Raw genomic sequence first — 21,403 nt, 5'->3', positions numbered from 1 at the left:
TATAACCTCTAGAAAATAATACTGAATCTTTTCAAGTAGCTAAATGTACCTCTGTTTGTAATAGTAATGAGACCATAAAGTGGAACCATAATATACTATCAAAATCGAATGCTGACCTCACAAGCTTTGTGTATACAGTTCTCATTTCTTCAACATGTATGCCTGGTTTAGTGTTCTGATGAGAAGTCCCTTTATTTGTGTCACCTTAGCAATTTGATTATATTATCAATAATCAAATAAGGCAAATAATGAAATTCAGGGCGAGGGCTGTATGAGAATGTAACTCCAAATATTATACATTGTAGATAGTCTATTGAATAAGGAGTGTTCTATATTGTTTTGTTATTATTAATTAAATCTACTGGTTAAATAAGATATTTTAACTACAAGGCACAAAAACATTTATACAACAGAAATTAACAACCAATTTTCCATTAACAATACTTTTGAAATCTGTCAACAACAAATGACTGTTCCTTTGAATTATTCTAAGAACTCATACAAAAGAACAACCCCTTAAAGATTTAATCACATTAATAAATTATGATATCGAACAGATTTGATAACAAGTTTCCCAGAAGGAGTCTTCATTTTTGAAGGTTCTCAAAGTGGGCCTTGCTGTTGTCAACGATAGTTTAGGTTGGTTCTTTGATTCCTAGTTATGCTGTTGATGACTATAGCGTTTGGTCATGTGCGGGTGTCTCTGGTTGATGCTGTATTATTGCGCTATCAGGTATGTGGTTCAGATGGTATACGGTGAAATCTGTTACTCCTTATTGTATTTTTTACAGTCTCCATAATATAAGATCTTGGGTTGGGATTATAGAAGTTATAATCTTAACATGACGCTTTAGATCGTCCAGATCGCCACATTAAAGTTGGTATAAAGGTTTTACTCCATGTATTTTTTTAGTTTTTCCTAGTTAGAGCGATAATTATTTTCTTTTTTTAGCAAGTCCGACCTAGGATCATCCTGTAAAGAGCAAGTTATCTCTTAACTTTGTGCCATACAACATTTCAGTTGGATTAAATACATTCTCATAAGGTGTGTTACGCTAAATAAGGAGTGCCATTTCAACATTTCTCTTGTTCTTCATAATTAAATTGTTGGGTACTTTCGCAATTTATTCAGTGGCTCCATTTGCCTGATTAAGTGTGGAATACTCGTAGATCTTGTGAATCCCCACTGCTTGGTAAATTATTGGAATTCCGATGTTTCCGTGGTCTTGAGCTGTGAACTGCTAAGGGAGCAGACAAACTGTGGAGTACCATGTCGTGAAAACACATTCTTGTAAAAGTTCATTAAATTGAATGATCTCAATCTTTGGACACGACTGACTTAAAGAAATTACAAGATACCACTGTTCATCAACTTTGTCATCACGACGTCTGAAACCAAGATGTCCATATAAGACGTGCTAGACTTATTGGAAACGTTCCTTAAGGAAGTTAAATGTTAATTATATTTTCAAAAGTATAATTTTTAAATCTTACACTTAAGTTACAGAGTGTCTTCGAACGAAGCGACCCCGATAATGTTCTTTCGTACATATTAATTTACTTCATACCTGTTAGTTTGTTCTATATATAAAATAATAACAAATTCAGAATAAAGATTGTCACAAAATAAAATTAAACTGATACTCGAAATCAGAAAATTTAGTGATTTGTTTACTTGTCAATGACATCGTCTATTTAAATTGCCCTTGGTGGTTAATCTATATAGTGTACCGTCTGTAACATACTGTTTTTGACGATGTTAGATTTCCCGCCAAATAAAGTGAAATGGTGGCATGTAGTTAGTAGTTAGTATTCGTTTTCGTTATGCTTCTCCGTTTTTAGACTTTGTTTACGTATTTTGTGTAATTTAGGGTTATTTCTGTTCGAACTGAACAATAATGCTTTAATTTTCATAGGAAATTTGAATTGTGAGTTACATTGATAAATAAGCATGTGTTTGGTATGATGCTTACAATTTTCAGCATTTCAGATTGTTTTTAAGAATTAGGCTGAGTGAATCGTAAGGAGTTATAAAGAGTAAGTAACTAAATATGTAAATTCAATTTGTTGCTCAGATTATCATTTAATTGATTTTGCTATCTTTTATTAAGGAAGATGAAATAAAGCTCAGAAGAATGATTTAAAACCACCTTTATAATATTCCTAACCAAACTTTTAACTTAGAATCAGGCAGTTGAAAATCCTGTATTAGCCTAAACTTAGAAGACATTTTGCTGTTTGTGCATATAATCTCTTTTTAATATATGCAATTTAAATGATGTGAGTAAAATGTGTATTATTATAGTACAGTATATTTAAAAAATAAAATTTAGTTTTTTGGTATGTTAGTCAAGGGCTGGATTCTGGACTGGCAAATACTGGTTTTGAGTTATTAACCTATTACCATCGTCCTCTTAAACAAAACAATATTAGGGTTTTAAGATGTTAAAATGACAAATAACGAAGTTAAAGAACATTAAGCAGAGAGCAAATGCCATAAGACCTGCAAAGTTAAGTTTTTGTCATATAGGATAGCACAACTATTCAATATAGAGCTTTACAGTTTATTTTATTTAAAAGAGGAGTTCATTGCTGAGTCCCCTGTAAAATATTGTAATGTAAGAACAAAAACATATTTTTATGATTTTGGGTAGGGTACGATAAGCGTACCTGGTTTTTTATATCGAAGAATATAGTCATTGATACCTAATACTCGCATCTCAAATCCTAGACTATCAATCGATATAAAAGTACCTATAAGTCCATAATAACAATCATATATTTTAAATTAAAATATGAATTTGATATTTACAGTGATCAAATTATTATAACCAAAATTAGGAAAACTGAAGATGACCATATTTACTCCTCTCACAGTTACAGTTGTTTCTTTCCCACAAATTTCACATAATGGGTTTTTGGGTACGAGTCCAACATGTTGAAGCCATGAAAAAGCAACGTGTAGTTTTATAAAATTGACTGCCATTTTTAATAATCAGAATTACTTATGTAAAATTGAAATATTATCCTACATTATTTTACAGTGTTTACAGATATTGATATAGATTATTTAAGTTAATAGTTCAAAATAATTAATTAATATCGATTGATTATATTGATGGTTATGATTAAGTAATATCGTTTGCCAATTTCAATATAAAAAACCGGGTCCGCTTATATACCCTACCCATGATTTTTACAAAAATACATAATTTTTACTAAAAATTATGTAGAAATTAATTTTTCTTAAGATAGCCTATCCTACTTACAATTTCCGGGCAGACTTTAATAAGCGGCCTACACTCGTTATTCGATTGCTATTACTGAATGGTTAGATTTTGTTCTTATCCAAAGGAATAATTCTATCATAAGATTTCAATTAATTATATAGTAATTTTAACGTAAACAATAAACAACGAAAAGTTTCCATTTCACAAAAGCGGTTAAGTTACTCATTGATATTGAACTGGGCAAGTTATAATTGTAAGGTTTCTTTGATATCTAAGTTTAGGCCATAGTTGGTTTTGTTGTTTTGTAATGTTACTTGTTTTTAAAATTTTAATGTACAAGATTCTTCTTGTTAACTAATTGGGTAGAGTACAATAAGCGGACCTGCTTTTTTTATATCGTTGATACATTGATGAATCATTGTTACGTAATATTCATTTATCGAATACGTGTTTATAAATCATATCTATAGCTATAATCACAATCATATTTTAAATTTAGATACTTAATATAATGCACATAGTGATCATCTTATAAATAATAAATGAGCTCTAATGATTAAAAAACTATTAACTTAGAACTGGAAATAGGAAAAACTCATAAATAATAATGAGTTATATAACAACATAAAAAACATTTATAACAAGATATATGAAATATGCGTAATTATTTATGTTTTCTCCTGTGTAGGAATGATTAACCATTTTCGAGAAGTTGTTGAAGCATCTTCTCTAGAAAACCGTACTTCTCTGTTTATAGTTGATACAAGTTAGTTATTGTTCAAAAATCAAGAAGTAGTTCCACTTTTAATTTTTCAAAATATTCATTATTTCTCATTTTCATTCCCTTAAATGTTGTTGTTAGTTCAGGAGGAAGATAGCAATAGGTTAATAATGCAAAACTCGTTTCTGGTTTGGATAAAAACAAATTTGACAATTTCTAGAAACTAATAATATATAATGTAAAAAACAAACATTAAGTCAATAAATAAGAAAAACTAACTTAAACATATCTTCCTAATTATGTGTGTATATACAACCTACTTACAAACCATGTGGTATATTCTGATCACATAAAATTATCAGTTTCCTGATTTTAAAACAACACACGATTACATGACAAACACATACTCTCACTCTGTAAAGACACAATGACCAATTAAAAAATTAATACACTTTTTTCTTAATATTTTAACTGCTCTTGTATTCTACACACAAACACGTACATAATTTTCAAAACTAAATTATTTTATTAGAATTAATACGTTGCGGTAATTGAGTAATGGATGCAATGGTTATCCACAAGGAAGTGAAGACTACTACACACTATGGTTGTTGGTGCCATATTAAGCTGTTTTGATCACAAAACACTCAGCTAAGCTATCCGCCGCAGATAGTCCTGAAAAACGTAGATGACAATACGTGCAGTATACAAATAGGCCTATAACCGCAAAATGACGTATCCATTTCTAATATTTTAGAACCATAGGTAGTTGTGCTTTGCACTTTCTAAACCCATATACGAGTAGTTATAGTGTTCTTTAGAACGAGCAGAATACCTGTACGTCAATCTGGCCGTGAACTACGCCAGTACAGTTTTTTTTTGTAGTGGGGATATTTATGTGCAATTCTTCTTCTTTTTCTATGGGGCGGCCTATTGCCATGCACTTAAGCCCCAAGGGCCTTTTGTGCACCCCGGAAGCACACTATGAGGCCTACCAGTCTATGATTTCAGCAGTTCCACAAACCACCGAAAACAACCTATCAGGTCCTCCTGGGGAAATTCACCACCCTTGTTCAAACTACCAAAGATGGCATACCGCTCCCTTGCTATTGTAGGACAATCAAAGAGCAAGTGTTCGACAGTTTCATCCTGCCTATCACACATTCTACAGAGCGGATCCTCCCGAAGATGCTTTCTGTGGAGCATGTCTGTGAAGATGCTTCCTCAAGTGACCATGTCCCGTGATCAGACCTATAACCCGAGAAGACATTGATCTACTTATGTGCAATTAAATGTCTTTTGTATTTCGAATTAATATTTGTTTTGCTTTACAAACTGAGGAAAATAAAAGTAAACACGAAATATCTGAAGTAAAGCCTTAGAAAAAAATTACCACTTATTAATATTTTGGAAAAAAATAACATTTTTGATTGCGTCAATCATCGATAATAACAATGTTGGTTAAAACTAAAGTTGCAAATAATAACCAACACACTCAGTGTTGGATAAGACTTAAATCACTTGCTAGCAAATTTTGTTATTCAAGTTTTTGTGTATTATATAATAACACTAAAACTATTTTTCAGGAAGAAATTTTAGCTGATGAAAAACCATATATTGCATAAAGTTATTAGCACTTATGAAATTTAGGCTATATTGCAATAAATTAGTCTATTGATCTAGGAGAAATCAGGGATTTTGGTGGAGGGATAACAAACTAAGGAGGTTTATGTGTAAGGAGATAAGATAAAAAATTGTTCGTCGTCCCTTTTATCAGTTGTTATGTTATTTTTCTGGCTATCCACGTGAAAGAAACGGGTTAACAGTAATGCTTTCCACCATCAGTGCAGCCTGCAGGTGCTGCCCCACACTGATGGCAACAAAAGAAAAACATTCCTCAAGATAGTACAGATCAGTAAAATATTAAAACTTTGGGCCTAGATGGTCTAGTCACAAATACTTGAGTGAGTGTATGTGCACAGCTGCCACATAACCCAGTTACCTTGACCATATGCTGCGGGCTTCACATAACTTCTTTTATATTGATAACTATCGTAATTTAAAGAACACTACAATTCTATAACATTCTATAATATTTATAGTAAATTTGCCTAACCAAAACAGCTGCACTGTGATTTGAATGGTGGCCTCTGTTTAATTAGATAATCATTTTTATAAATGCTGGAAAACTTATCTCTAAAAGAAAATGTAAAATTATTAAAACGTGTTACCACACATAACACCATTAAACACATGGGAATCGTATTACATAAATTAAGCAAACCAAAATTACACATGATGACATGGGTTACGTATTACAATTAAGCTAACAAACAGTATTTTGTAATTACTTTGAAAATCAGATACTCTAAAGAAACTGTAAAATTATTAAAACGTTTTACCACACATAACACCATTAAACACATGGGAATCGTATTACATAAATTAAGCAAACCAAAATTAGTTTATGATGAAAAAAGTGGACCAGTACAGTATTTTATTATTTTCACAAATATTACAAACATAACATTCAAATATTTGCGTAGTTTAGAACAGTACTAAGTTATGTTTTCACTTTAATTAAACTAAACCACACAAGAAACTTAGTATTAAAATCCCATATGCTTGACTGTATTCGAAAATGTAATTTTTGTATTTATCTTTGTGAAATGTCTGATAAAGGATTACTGTTGAAAGGTCTCATGAATTAAACAATATAATTTATTGTTTTTTTTGTGATTTTAAATTAAGTGATATTTATATTAGAAAAATTATTTAGTCCTTGCATCTAAGAGAACTCTTTCTACATATGTAAGAAAGCTTAAAAACCAAATTAGATGTGACTCTTTTATTTTTAACCAATTTGCACGAGTAGGATACTGTTTAATTTGTTATTTAATGTCCAACAAGACTTTACTTTAATAAATGTATTGTGCAATTAGTGCTTTTAGAGATGTTTAATTTAGAAAAATTTTAAAGCTGCAATTTTGAAGTGGAAAATGATTATGCCATCTGAGCTTATTCCATTTCGGTTTGCTTCAAACCACTCTGGGGCTATTTTCAAATCTTGTTATTCTTCTTTCAGTAATTCAGTTAAGGAGCTTAATATCATCTGCATATAGGACTGATAAGCAAGAAAAATTAAATGCAGAGTGATTAATAGCAATTACAAATAGTTAGGATCAAGTAAAGATCCTTGTGGTACACCAATTTCTACCTGTTTAAAATCAGATTTATCACTGCCCTGGATAATCATCTGTTTTTTACACCTTAAATGTAATACCAATAGTTTAACACCTTCGCTGTGGCTCTATATTGAATGAAGCCATCAACTTGTACTGAGAATGTGTCCTGTAAAACATTGCCGCAGTCAGCATGTTAAGCTCATTGTCTTTAATACCACACCTAAAGATTTTTTATATTAAGATATCATGAATAATACAATCAAATGTTTTGGTTAAATCAATTATCCAAAAGTTATATCATTATGTTGAAATCATTTAACCGTTTGACTGATCAACAAAACATGTTTTTATCTCCAAAAACGATACAAATTTACCATTGTAATATAATTATTTGGTGTTGGTGTAAATGCTGAATGCCTTGTCAAACATGTTTGCCACTGGTTTCAAAAACAACAAAATCTATAAATATAAACTGACAGAGGTCACAAAAAATTTAATTCAGTAGAACATACAATTTGACCTTCTGGATTTCCAACAAATTGCCTCTCATTCGTGTAAGTATTTTTTTAAATTATTTTACCAAGTCAAGAATTTTTATGTTAAAAATATTACTAGTTTATTAGTGACAAAATAGGAGGAGAGGAGTTATTGATAAATATAAAAATAAACACTTATTTGTGTAAATAATTTTTAGGCCCTTTTCTATTTTTCCTAATGTGATATTGAAGATCTAAATGAAAAGACTAATTTCAATTTTTATGTTATTATTTATAAAAGCTAAAAAAAATTGTAGCCTACCCATTTAGAGAATACCCGTGTAATAATTCATATCTTTTTGGAGATAAAACTATTTGTTGATCAGTCAAATGGTTAAATTAGCTCAACATAAATTACTAGTGCCAAGTTATTAGCTTAAACCTGTTTTTGAAATATGCTTTTATAAAATTAAAAAACCCATATGGACCCATAGGATGTACTCTATACTAGAGTGCACCAAAGAAGACAGTTGAGGGCATGTCTCCTACGGTCCACCATTTAATCTCAGCCAACGAAAGTTATGTTGTGTTGCCAAACTGACCTCCCACCTGACAGATACTAACTCAAGTGACGTACTCAATCTTTAACATTAGTGTTCACAAAAAATATGAGAGCTGTCCTTAATCAAATAAAGTACATATGGAATCCATAGATAACTTGTAATTTACTAGAATTGATTTTTATGAAAACATGTTTGTTAACCAAACACTCTTAAGGGGGGTTATTCTGTTTACCCGTTGTGTTGGTAGATTTCTATGCTTATTATTCCTGATATAAACATTTTTATTTTCAGAATACAATGAAAGATTTGACCCATTACTTCAATTCACCCAAGGATGAAGATGTTTCAAAATCTCAGTGTACATCTCAAAATTCTAATACCAATGAACCGGTTGAAAATAAAGAACTACCAACTAAAAAAAGAAAGTTAAGTCTCTCCAAAAGTAAAGCCAAACGTGAGAAAAATAAACCAGCTTTAAAAGAATCCAGTTCTGACGTATATGAAACCAAATCAGGTAATAATTTAAAAACTGACGTTATTAAAGATGATAATGCTGCTCCAGTGGATAACAAAAAACGGAAACGCCAGCAAGATCATAACACAAGTTGTAAAAAAATTAAAGTGTCTAAATCAATAAAACTGAGTAACAAGAAATCTGATTTAAAATCTAGTTGTAATGATGTAGAAGATCATGGACAAATTAAAGACACATCCAATAAGGAAAAGAATAGTCTGGTTAATGTTGAAGACAGAAGTCTAATAGTTAATAAACATGACACTTGCAATAGCATACCCGTTGGTGAACTAGTTGTGCACACTAAGGGAAAAAAACGTTTAAAGAAAAATTCTCTGACCAAATCTGATATTGAAATCACTTCCAAAGTGAAAGAAAAGGTTCATGGAAAAGATAGTTCTGAAAGCACAGTTGAACAGCCTTTAGACAGTGAGAAGAGTCCTGATTCATCTCGAAAGAGTCTATTCAGTTACTTCAATAGTACCAATGGAAGTACAAGTAAAGTTGCAAAATCCTCAAAACTGAGTAATAGGAAATGTGATATAAATTTGGATGGTAAGAGTGTGGAAAATAAAGATAAAATTAAAGGCACACTTAAAAAAGTAAAAGGTAATTTGAGTAATGCTAAAGACAAATATCCATTGGATGAAGAGATTGAGAATGATGATAGCAAACCATGTGATGAACAAATATTACAGAGTAAAAAAAAGAAATGCTTAAAAACCAAATTGTTCTCAGAATCTGATAATGAAACATCTATAAAACAAAAAGAATCTGCATGTCTTTCTATTAGTGGTCTAGAGCAATCTGTAAATGAGAAAAGTCCCGATTCATCCCGAAACAGCTTGTTCAGTTACTTCAATAAAGTTGATAAAGAAACTGCTTTAAAACAGAAACCAGAAAAAATTAAAGTGGAAGTTTTAGTCCATTTACCTCCAAATGATGGGAAGAAGCCAAATAGACGTAGTTTGGATAAACTTCCCTTCACTAGTAAGTCAAAAATGCGCAAAAATAAAATTAAACTTGAGAACAGTGATGTTATTGAAGTAGTTTGTTCAGAGGAAATTGTGGACGAAAACATTCCAGTCAATATTAATGCACAAATGTCTCCAAAATTAGAAACGCAAGTTAATACTGTTGTTAAAGAAAATGATCCTTCAAAAATCATACAAAGCAATTTAGCCAGCATATTTGTTTCTAAAAAAGATAAACAAAATGTGCCTTTGAAGAATGCAGAAATTGAAGTCCCTGATATTAAAAGTTTGCCCAACAATGAAAAAAGAATAGTGGGATCAGTTGAAAAACATAGTCAGAAGAAAACAAAGTTACAAAACCAAAAAATAAGTAACAACCTTGACAAATCAAATAAGAATTGTCCTAGTTCCAAAGAAAATGTCAAGGATGTTTTATCAAACGATCCAAAATTGAGTAAACCATTAAAAATAAATATTCCAAAGAATAAGTCAGAAGAAATTAATACTAAAAAATTGAAAAACCACAAAATGTCTAGTGATCTACATGGTTTTGTAAAAAGTGCATCTCAAACTCTAGTTGAAACTAAATCATCAAGTAAAGAAGTTTCTTCTGAAGTAAAGGAAGAAATCAATCTCATAAGCCCTAAATCATCTAATAAAAAAAGCCAAGATTCAAGTTTAAGAACACCAACTAAAAATGTTTCTGATAACAGTACAAACGATTTGAAAACTCCAAAGAAAAAATCTTCTACTTTGAATGGATATTTTACACCAAAATCTAGAAACTCAAATTGCAAAGAAAAAAGTTCTGAAGAAAAATCCTATAAAAATCCAAATTCATCATCTCCATGGGTAATGAAAGTCAGAATAAGTCGTGCCAGCAATCCATTGTCAGGTAAGTGCCAATAATATATTTTATTATTACTAAAATCTAATTATGTTAATAGAAGCCTAAGAGCCTTCTATTTTCTTCTTCTAGTTATTGGTACCCATCTTCATTTTAGCTCTATAAGAACAATTTTAAACTTCAAACAATTTTATTCCTATATTTTTAATCATAGAATTACGAGAGATCTCATTTTAAAAATATACTTGGTATGCATTGAAACAGATTTTGATATTTTTTTGTTTATCTAGAGAATATCTTCAAACTTTTCTGTATTTTATCATTTGATTATCCAACATTTTTACATTTAAATATATTAATGTAAAAATATATAGTAAACTATTCTAATAAAAACCACAACAAATTCTGAATATTTTAGTATGAGAATTTAAAATATTTTTCTCATAACTATGTAAAAGCATTCTAATTGTTATTTTTTTTTATTTAAATAGACTATTTAATACACAAGGGCTATTCAGAAAGTAAGGAGCGTTTTGGAATTTTTTTTAAACCAAGTACAAGAAAAACATTTTATTATATACATGTGAAAGAGGTACTAAAATACCACTTTTCTACATAATCAACATACAAATTCAGGCACTGACAGCTCAAGACAAGCTTTGAAATTCCTGTTATAGAATTCTGCGCCAGTGACGCGTATCTGGAACTCCTCATCCTTGTGAAAACACTGTGTTGCTAACCTGGTCTTTATTTTTAGGAATAAGTGAAAATACCAATTGAACATGTTTAAGAGTTCTTGCGTACGGTTTGCTGTGTAAGGTCGGGCAAAAGCAAAATTTTGGATAACAGTTTTCCTTGGTGCTTGTTTTAGACAGCTCTCCTAAGGTTTTACAAAGCTTCGCAGTAATGCTGAGAGTTTATTGTTGCATCACGCTTGAGAAAATCAAATAAGAAGGTCGGTTATTGTGAACGGCCGTTTTCACCACAAATATTTTCAGCTACTTGCTATCAGATCATCAGTCACAATGCTTGAGCGTCCATTCTTCTCTTGACCATGAACATTTGTTCTGCCATTTTTAAACTGAATGCACCACTTCCTGACAGAACTTTCAGTCATATTACATTGTCCTCGTATACTACACACAGTTCCCAATGAATCAGTTCCTAATGAATTTCTATTAGTTTTTTTATGTTTTGCCAAACTCAGACGAATCACGGATCGCACTTCATAACTGGCAGGATTTTCAATTGCAGCAAACATTTCAAATTTGAAAATAAAAAAAACCGGGCAGTGTGGAGATATTTCCGTGGTCATGGCTGGACGCTGACTGAGGTGTCAAGCACGAACAAGATGTGATTGGCATGCCTGGCAGCTTCAGATTGAAACTTTCCTTACTTTCTGAATAGCCCTTGTATATTATCAAAACAGTAGTGCTAATACAAAGCTAAAACTTACAATTTTATTTTAATATTGTTTGGGGTTTTATGTTATAAAAAGGCCCTTTTCCCCAGAGGCTCATAATCTCTACGTGTCCGTGGAAAGCAACCATGGGGTTACCTGAGCTGAGTATTCTGTTACTTCCACTAATTGCAATATGGGATACTCATTTTACTTCCTTTCGAAATGCGATTCCACTCTTCTTTGTTTTCCAAATTAAAAATGTGGCCAACCTTGTCTCCACTCTTCTACTTCCCTTTTAGACTCTGAAACTCCAGTAGTCTTTTCTCCTCTTTCTTTCCTATTTCTTCTTAGTCTTGTTAGATCGTTCCAGTACATGACAATACCCGGCACTGTTAGTTCTATCTGGTGTCGGTGAGCTTGTCTCTGTGCTGAGGCGTAAGATGTACTGGTTCAGACGCCATCCATTTCGGTCCCTGTTGGGAGGTGTTTAGTAGACAGGGGTGTTGGAGTACCTTAAAGTAAGGGATAGTTGTAACCTTACTTTAGGTACCAGATCATGTTGGAATATCTGGAGACGAGTTGGCAGATGAAGGAACTAAAGAGGCGAGTCTTACTAATGGCTTTGATAACCCAAATGTTTTTGCCCAAAAAAGTCCCTTACTTTAAAAACGTGCCTGATATGTTGGCACTTCTATTTAATTCCATGTTGCTCATTTTATACTATTCTGCTAATTTTTCTGCTGTTTTGATCTATTGTTGATTCAAAGTTTTATGATAACATTGAATACAGTGTAAATTATAAGGGTATATGATGAGAAAATTATATTGATTGTAGAGTTGAACTCCTAATTAATGGTGAGCTCCTCTGCAGAAATGTGATGTTTAACACTTTGATCGCTGATTTATACCCAGTTAAATAAAAACTGTAACCACGCTTTGATTTCTGATTAATGGCAAATATTCTAAGACGAATACAGATTACATTATTTTATAAGTTTTTGTATTTGTTTGCTTAATAATATCTGTTGTGTATTTCTTTTAGACTCTGAAGAGGACTCTAAGGATTCCATCCAGGTCATAGAACAGAAAAAATTAAATTCACAAATTAAGTCAGAAACACATGAAAATGATGAAGTGATTGAGAATGATAACTCTTCAATCGGTAATATTAATTTTCAATACTGTTCTGGTTTTTACAGACTTTGTAACACTGTTATGTGTATTAGTGTGTAACTTATTATATTTACATTCTTACAATGTTAAAGTATTCAGTTTAAAATGTTAAAATCACACATTAAAAGTTACATTATAGTTTTGGTTTATTTGGTCAGTAATGAACATATCATCTTTATTTCAGTTGTTATTGATGATGGTGATGGAGATGAAGACGACGGTGACTCTTTGAAGAATAGCCAAAAAAATAACAAGAGAAAAACACTTCCAAGAAGTGCAAAACGACTTAAGCTTACTTCATCAGATGAAGAGAAGAAAGTTGAATCTCCCAAACCCCCTGGTGAGTGAGACTATTAAGGAGGTTAATTAAGTTTATATTGCAGATTAAGATTGTGTTTTGCTTTTATTGCAGTATTTCTTAACTTTTAACCCATTGCGGATCGTATTGTTTTGGCCCGCGGGCACCAGCAGGCACGAATTAATTTACGGTCAGTGGCCGAACGAACAGCAATGGTGTGCCACATCGTGTCGCTCGCTTATGTATACTAGAATATTCAGCTGTGAAGGTATTCGTTCAGATGGAACATGGGCCTGCTGGGGTATCCGTGATGTAGGAACGATAACACGCAAGTAAGGTTCCGGGGTGGCAGGGATGATGTCTGAATCATAGTCTAAATAAAGCGGCTCGATCGAAGCGATTTCAACATCCGGGCCATTGTATAGACTAAACCCACCAATATGTACGTCTGCGTCGTTTAGTTGTGTCACTAACCTCAAAAGTATTATAATAACAACTGAGGAAACACCCAATCAGAAGCGCTAAAAAGCACAGAGTAAACTCATATGAATGATTTTTCAACTTCGACATACAACTGCGATCTGTAGGATATTTATAAAACTTTTGAAAACTCTAAACGTAGACTGTTGTTAGACACTCTTAGTTGACAAGTGAAGACGATCGCCCGATCTATCAGACATTAAAAGAACTATTTGGAGGGAAACTTAAAAGCAGACCGCTTTTGCGACCTGAGCTCGTCATCGTGCCGTTAGGCCCGGCCGCTGCGTGACGAGCCCAGCTCGTCAGTGATCCACAATGGGTTAAAAGAGATCACTTTTGGCTGGAATTAAATTATACAACTACCTAATGTAGTTATGTGTTGCTGTGTATCAATACAATTTACACAGTTTTTATGAGTTATTGTTTTGTGTCATCAACATGACTTCACTGATGCAGTTGAAACTGCATTAGCAATGCACCTTATGACCTGGCCAATCAAATGCCATGATTAACTTACTGTTAGGGCTATCTGTGATAAAAGGCCGTAATACATCAGGGTAATCATGTTAGACCTACCAGCATTGTTTGGTCACTTTTACGCTATACTGCACCACAGCTTACAAAACATTTTGCCACTGTGGTCTGTAGCATAAAACAAATTGTTTACATTCGTACATCTAGAAACCGTATTTGACATACTCTGAAGTGATATCCCGTAGTCTAATGTTGGTATTATCAAGTATTTTTAAGTTACGTTGTTTCTTAATACGTATTGTGAACAATGTGATTTAGTATATAAAATAAACATTGTGAGAATTATAAATTTTTTGAAAACTTTTTAGTGTGAGATTTTGGCATTGAAAAAGTATTAAACCTTCTTTTACTTTGGAAACCGACATAGTTATTGGTGTTGCATCATAGAATTCTATCATACATTGAATTGTGGAAAATAGACAAGACAATTTCATTGTATTACATCATAAATGAGATGTACAATTTCTTAATTGGTGTAACATAATAATTTGGTTTCTTGATTTTCAGTGAAACTGTGGCCATTTTTCCAGAAGGGTAAGGCTCGGCCACTCAAAGAGGCCCCTGTGGACGAGGCCAAATTGAGGGCCAAAATGCTGTTTTTGGAAAGTGGTGTTCCTGAAGTCATCAAGCGTAAAGTAGAGAATGTGAGAAAGTAAGATATCTTTTACTAAGAAAATGTAAATAATTGTGACCAATTTAATTTAATCAATTCAAATCTGTTTATTATTGTGTAGACTTTTGTAACTATGCATTGGTGAAATATAAAATTCACTGCACATTGAAAACAAGCTGTCGAGATGGGAACTCAGATGTTGGGATGAACTCAGGTTGTATGCATCATTTAACTTTTACTGTTCACGGAATTGCATAAATTCAAATATATTATGACTGACTGTGTTTGTTGTAGTCTTTTACAAACATCTTTTAGTTTTTTTATAGACAAACACATTCATTATTAGTTTGTTGGAATTTTTAGCCGTGTTACAAAAAACTGTGGTTTTTGTTAATTAAGTTGGTAAATTGTTGTTAGGTGATGATTTTGAAAGTGATTAATAAGACCTGTTGATAGGTTTTGACTCAATAGGCCTATTAGGTAAATGTACAGCAGGGCTAATGGTTGGTTGAAAGTAAAAATTAAAGAAATAGAAAAAGCTACTTTGAGAACTAACGTTCGTGTTAGGATTATATTAATATATTGCTTTAAAGTATTTTGGAAAAAGAAAAGGAATCGAAAGCTAAAAACTAATTTAGATTAAATTTAAATGAAAATATTTTGTTGCCACTGTCTAGCACCGAGTTGGCGATAAATATTGACCAACATTGCAGAATATTTTGTAACAACTTAACTATAGTATTGTGTTAAATTTAAACTTAAAAAAAAAATTAAACTAAAAACACAGATCACTTATTTTAACATCTTAAAACTGTGGTTGAAAGATCCTACTTTTTTGTAGAATAGGTTAACATTTTGTCTAGTTATTTACATTATACAGCAGAAGTATGCCAGACCACATGTCACGTAACAGGGGCATAATAAGCTAAATTCCATCGAATGACAAACCATTATCAAACTCACCATGCTCATTTATAAATGAAGCATTATTTAAAATTTCAATTCTGTAGCTCAATTCGTTCTCAAGATACCGTGCGGACAGACAGAAGAGAAAATTGGTTACTTCCCAAAAGAGTGATAACGCTCAGCTAATAAACGTATCAATATGGAAATTACAACCATTTTTAAAAATCTTTCAGTGAGGCACTGGTTGGCCAGCCTGCTCCGTTCCCTACAGTGAGCCATGTGACACAGAACAATGCTTGGGATGGTATCAATGTACCAATGTGTCGTTTGCCACCCCCCTGCAGTGTTTCAACATCTCTCCAGCCCCCCTCCCCATCTGCCTCTTGGGACACTTTGATATCAAGAATTGACCCAGAGGAACCAGAAATTCCTGTCTTTCAACGGCCAGGAACAGGCGATGTTAAAGCGTTTCTGGAACAATTGAAGGAGGAGGTGGGTCTGAATTTCTTATAAATTATATGTATTTTTTTGTATTCAGTAAAAATTTTAATTCACAAAAACTAATTTGCATTGATAATTAGGAAATGTTTACATTAAAGCTTGCCTGTAAGAGACCCAAAGCTATTGAATCCTCGTATTCATTTTTAATGTATAATCACATTTTTTTCTATTTTAAAATATATTTATTCAAGTAATTTAATGTTGCTATTTAATTCATTTTAAATAAAAATTCTTTCTGTTTTTCGTAATTTTGATTGTCTCTATTACAGGCTGTGGATGGTGAATAAGGTTGAATCTTTATTTTTAAAATATTAAACCATAGTGAGAGTGAAATACAGGTTGAAGCAATGAGAACTCCACTATTGGTTTATACTGTCGAGTGAACTGTGCCGAAGTTAGTAAATATATACAACTAACATTGTATAAGTAACTAAATTCAAAATTTAAGATTAACATTTTCTAAATTTTAAAATTATTTGGTTATCTCAAATAAGAAAACTTTTTAAATATTTCAGATGAAAATTGTTAAGACATCAGTGATTTCTTGAATCAGTAAACAATGGCAAATGTTTGGAAAAATCCTGTTCTTTCGCAATCTTTCATTGTCAAAAATAAACTCTAAGCTAAGAATTTAAGTCTGTTATTCATAAAGTATAGGAATCTGATAAACGTATACTTCTTGTCTGTAATAATTGTATTTTAAACTTTTTCTATTTCCTGTTGATAAATCTTGTATTTTCTGTTATGTATTCATGTTTTTTTTTTTCTCTCTAATTAAGTAAGAACATGAATCAAATCCTCACACTATTCTTGTATATATGTGTATATGCAAAGTGAATAAAGCTGTTTTGAATTGAATTGAGTCTGCCCTCATTTACAAATATATGATATTAAAGTCTAGCTGAATATTTGACTTACAGATTTTTATGTGGATATGTATGTGTTTAAAGGAGCCAAAGACAGAAGTGAAAGCGTTGTTCAAGAAGCTGAAGGAGTACAAGAGTAAAGCGGATTCGACAGTTTGGACAGATGTTTATAAACCGACTAAAGCTGCAGACATGGTGGGAAACTCCGAGAGTATCAAGAAACTGAAGACGTGGCTGGAGACACTGAAAAATCGAAGAAGAAGAGGTAAATTTATACAGCTCATAAACTTCTGGAGTCAATCAGAAATGCATGTTTTCATCATTCTGAAGACCTAAGTGACTGCAGTAACAAAACGTTTCTTAAAAGTTTTTAAATAGGAACTGTAAATATTATAAAGTAGTTTACCACTGATGATAAAAATTAATGAAATCATAGTAAAATATGAGTGCATTTTCTTTGTTGTTGTAGTAAACACTTTTGAATAACATAATAATTTCACATAAAGCACATTTTATTTGCATTTTATCTCCCTGTAAGGATTCAATTAAAATGTCAAAAACACAAGAATTTCATAAATAGTTTGCTAAGATTGTATTTTTCCAATTGTAATTTTTGCTTTAGTATTGTTAATGAAACATTCTATAATATTGTGTCATTTTTAAGGCTCTAAAATATTTAAGTTTCATACCGAGAATTGAAAAAAAAATTAGTTATATTTGTTTTCATTACAGATTTTCATATGTTGTAAATGATTTAAACAGTTTTCTATGTGAACTAAATTTTAGATATGTAACGATCTATTTAGTTTATAGTAAAATGAAACATTTGATAAAACCTATCACTTTTCAACCAACTAATCATAATTGGAGAAACTATTTAGATTATTTTAAATATTATGTTGTTTTATGGTCTTCATTACATATTACTTTCATTAGTCTAAAATAAATACCTTTGTGAATCTTAAGTCTAAACTCTTACAAAAATCATAAACAAACATATTTTAAGTAAACTAATAAATTGAAAATTTTCAAAAAATAACCTAAACAAAACACAGTCTTGGTGTTTTTTGTTCATTATTACTATTCTTACTTCATACATTTTTTCATTAAAGTACTTTTTTTATCAAACTAAATACATCTAATGAATTTTATGAGTCAGTGGTACAAATCTTTGTAATAGTGGATAATGTCAGTTTATAATTATGTAACATAGAATAAATATAAATTATTTATGTGTCGTAATCATCTTTTATATAAGTTTTTCAGCCAGTAACAATATATTTTCAATCTATGTGAAAATAACAATTATGCTCTAGTAGCTACATTCAGGTGAATGCCACCACCACCATCATTCATGGGGATTCATTGGTGGGTGCATTTTGGTGGTGGTCTAAACTATTATTTATGTAGTATTAACTAGATGCTATTATTCTGTGCCTTATCCCTAATATGAGATGATTAGTGTGATCAGAGAACACGCTTTACAATCCAGCACTTCAGTGAACCACAATGATTAAAATCCAAGACGTATTAAATTAAAAGGATGATCAAGTGGACGGCATTGTTACAGAAGGCAGCGAGAGCAGTGGAGACGAGTTTGTGAATGATGACAGCGATGGTGAGGGTAGTACAGTCAACAATATGGCTGTGCTCACCGGACCTTGTGGCTGCGGCAAGACCAGTGCAGTGTACGCCTTAGCCAACGAGCTGGATTGTAAGGTAGGCTTATTTACTAGTTGTAGTTTATCATGACAGGGCTTTTTGATATTAGGTCTGATGATCTGAAACAAGAATATTATATTCCTTATTCTGCGTTTTTTTAACATGCAATGCAACTTGGTTATAACTGCTGTATGTTTAAAATTGTGTAATTGTGGTCATGCTCTGTGTGCTGATACTCATTAAGTAAATTTTAAGATTTTGTATTAAATTGTTGTGCACTACAAATGTTATTAATATTTTATTTTATGTAACATGTTTAGTTGTTTTCAGAAAAATATGAAGCAATAATAATTTGGTTCAGTAGCAATGTTTTACAATTATTATTTTGATGGTTTATGATTTTTTTTATTGATGACATTTTTAAGGACCTTGTCATACATGTGAAAGGTTTATAGACACTCTAAATCATGTAAAGCAATCGGAATTTGTTATTACGAAACATTTAGTTTTATTTGAATATGTTATATAAAAATGTTTTAACAGTTATTTAAGCTTATATTAAGTATAAATCAACTGATTAACACCTGTTCTACAGAGTAACACATAATTCTTCCAAGAGAAAAATCAATCAGGCATCACCGGTTCTTGTTCATTATGGTACATTATAGTACATGCAGTTTGACATGATACTGCCATCTGATGAATGTGGCGCGTAGTTATTACTGACTAATACATATGCAGACACAATTCTATATTCTAAACGTAAGTAGCCAATAGTTGTCTGGCTGGGAGTAAGTCATATGACCATGTGAAAATGTGTTTCACAACCATCACTTCCCAGGGGCTGTATCAGTCATAGTGGCTTAATGTTTGCTGTCATTAAGCAAATTATGTAGGATGATGTGTGAAGCTACTCCATTGGTAATCCTCTATATATCGAGTTATTAGTACATTCATTTGAATAAATATAAATTACATTCGTTTTGTCTCAAGGTGTTGGAGATCAATTCGTCATGTAATCGCTCCGGCAAACGGATCCTAGCCGAGTTCTCCGAGTCTACCCAATCCCACCAAGTGGAGAGAGCACAACCACTCAATGGACTGTTTAACAACCGTAAGAATTTTATTATAATTTACATTACATTTTGTTTTATAAATGAAACCTCTATTTAACCACTCGTGATGAATACTTTTGCCACATTTTGTACGTTACTTTACTGTTTACTGAGCTATAAACCAATATTAGTCTTCAGAATTAAAATAGTGCAGATGTTCAAAAGAAAGATTTGTTTACCAGTAAAGATTTACAATGGTTTCTCCTGTTTAGGTTCTGATATTAGTTAAGGTATAGTTTTATGCTTCAATGATCCAAATTCCTCATGATGGATTCCTGAACAATATAATTTGTAACAACATTTTGATACATTTTGTGGTAAGATCTTTCTTTTGTCCACTAAATCCAACAAAGATGTCATGGATCACACAGAGCTAGATGTAAAAATACTGATAATTTTAGATTTTTTTTAAACTTTAGTGTAAGTCTATAGCTAAAAGTGTGTTTTTTTTTTACAGAAAAGACGGTGAAAATGAAAAAGAAGAAGAAATCCAAATTATCGACTGAAGCCAAGACTGAAAAGACATCTCTTATTCTGGTTGAAGATGTAAGTACAACTTTGTAAATAAATGTGTAGTCTGAAATCTATTGTATTTTTTTGTATATAGTTTAAGATATGTGCGTTTTATTAAGAGTTACTGTAGGTATGTACTCTGAGAGATTACACAGTGTGGAATTGTTTACTAAAAATATATACAGTCTAGTCATTTTGTTTAAAGTTCTAGTTTATTAAAAAGTAAGTTTTTCTAATTTTTCACTCCTAAGTGATTGCTCTAAGTAGGGTATTTTAGTAGGGTATGTTGGTACCATTGATAATACTTGCTTAGTCTCGAACAGTCATTCTGTACAAGTCAGTCACAATGGAGGCTCCACTTCACCTTGCCACCAATTATGAAATTGACAGAATTATTTGCTTTTGACCACTAAAAAATGAAACTGCAGTAAAACTTCATTACGGAGGTATGTAGTGTTTGCTGTAGTGAAATAATGTCAATTGAAATCACTTGTCGTTTGGCGAGCATTTTTAATGACAGGAAACAAAAATATTCATGATGATATAACATTGGTCTCTCATCAAATTGACATAATCATTGGTGTCTGAGACATAACTGATGCAGGTAAGTAGATGTTAGATGATATCCCTGCTGAATTGCCAGCAATAATTTACATTGACCATCCTTCATTTCTCAGTTGAGGCCTGTAGTTTTGAATATTTTTTATATGGTGGGTACATTAGCTGCTGTATGGCGCCTGTAAAAATCAACATATGGAATGTGCATTGTTATTCTTGCAACATTCCAACTTTTCTCAGAACTCAATTGTCAACACTTCTGTCAACAATTT

The 21,403-nt window shown here is 31.8% G+C and overlaps 1 protein-coding gene across 3 annotated transcripts in view; it reads left to right on the top strand.

The window, feature by feature from the left end:
- Window positions 1-21,403, top strand: part of LOC124353758 (replication factor C subunit 1) — a 35,061-nt gene that overhangs the window by 4,791 nt on the left and 8,867 nt on the right. For 2 of the 3 annotated variants that reach the window (XM_046803749.1, XM_046803751.1), the window contains exons 1-10: window positions 1,789-2,037; window positions 8,467-10,558; window positions 12,955-13,074; window positions 13,270-13,425; window positions 14,905-15,049; window positions 16,150-16,408; window positions 17,368-17,548; window positions 18,854-19,002; window positions 19,939-20,059; window positions 20,518-20,606. In XM_046803749.1, the coding sequence (XP_046659705.1) occupies window positions 8,473-10,558; window positions 12,955-13,074; window positions 13,270-13,425; window positions 14,905-15,049; window positions 16,150-16,408; window positions 17,368-17,548; window positions 18,854-19,002; window positions 19,939-20,059; window positions 20,518-20,606 (3,306 nt within the window). In that variant the 5' untranslated portion in view covers window positions 1,789-2,037; window positions 8,467-8,472. Of the gene's footprint in view, window positions 1-1,788; window positions 2,038-8,466; window positions 10,559-12,954; window positions 13,075-13,269; window positions 13,426-14,904; window positions 15,050-16,149; window positions 16,409-17,367; window positions 17,549-18,853; window positions 19,003-19,938; window positions 20,060-20,517; window positions 20,607-21,403 lie in introns of those variants that run through there. The other variant, XM_046803750.1, reaches the window with a different exon arrangement.

Source organism: Homalodisca vitripennis, chromosome 2 (assembly GCF_021130785.1).
Source record: "Homalodisca vitripennis isolate AUS2020 chromosome 2, UT_GWSS_2.1, whole genome shotgun sequence".
NCBI classification, from domain to species: Eukaryota; Metazoa; Arthropoda; class Insecta; order Hemiptera; family Cicadellidae; genus Homalodisca; species Homalodisca vitripennis.
This window is presented reverse-complemented; position numbering and strand designations above follow the sequence as displayed.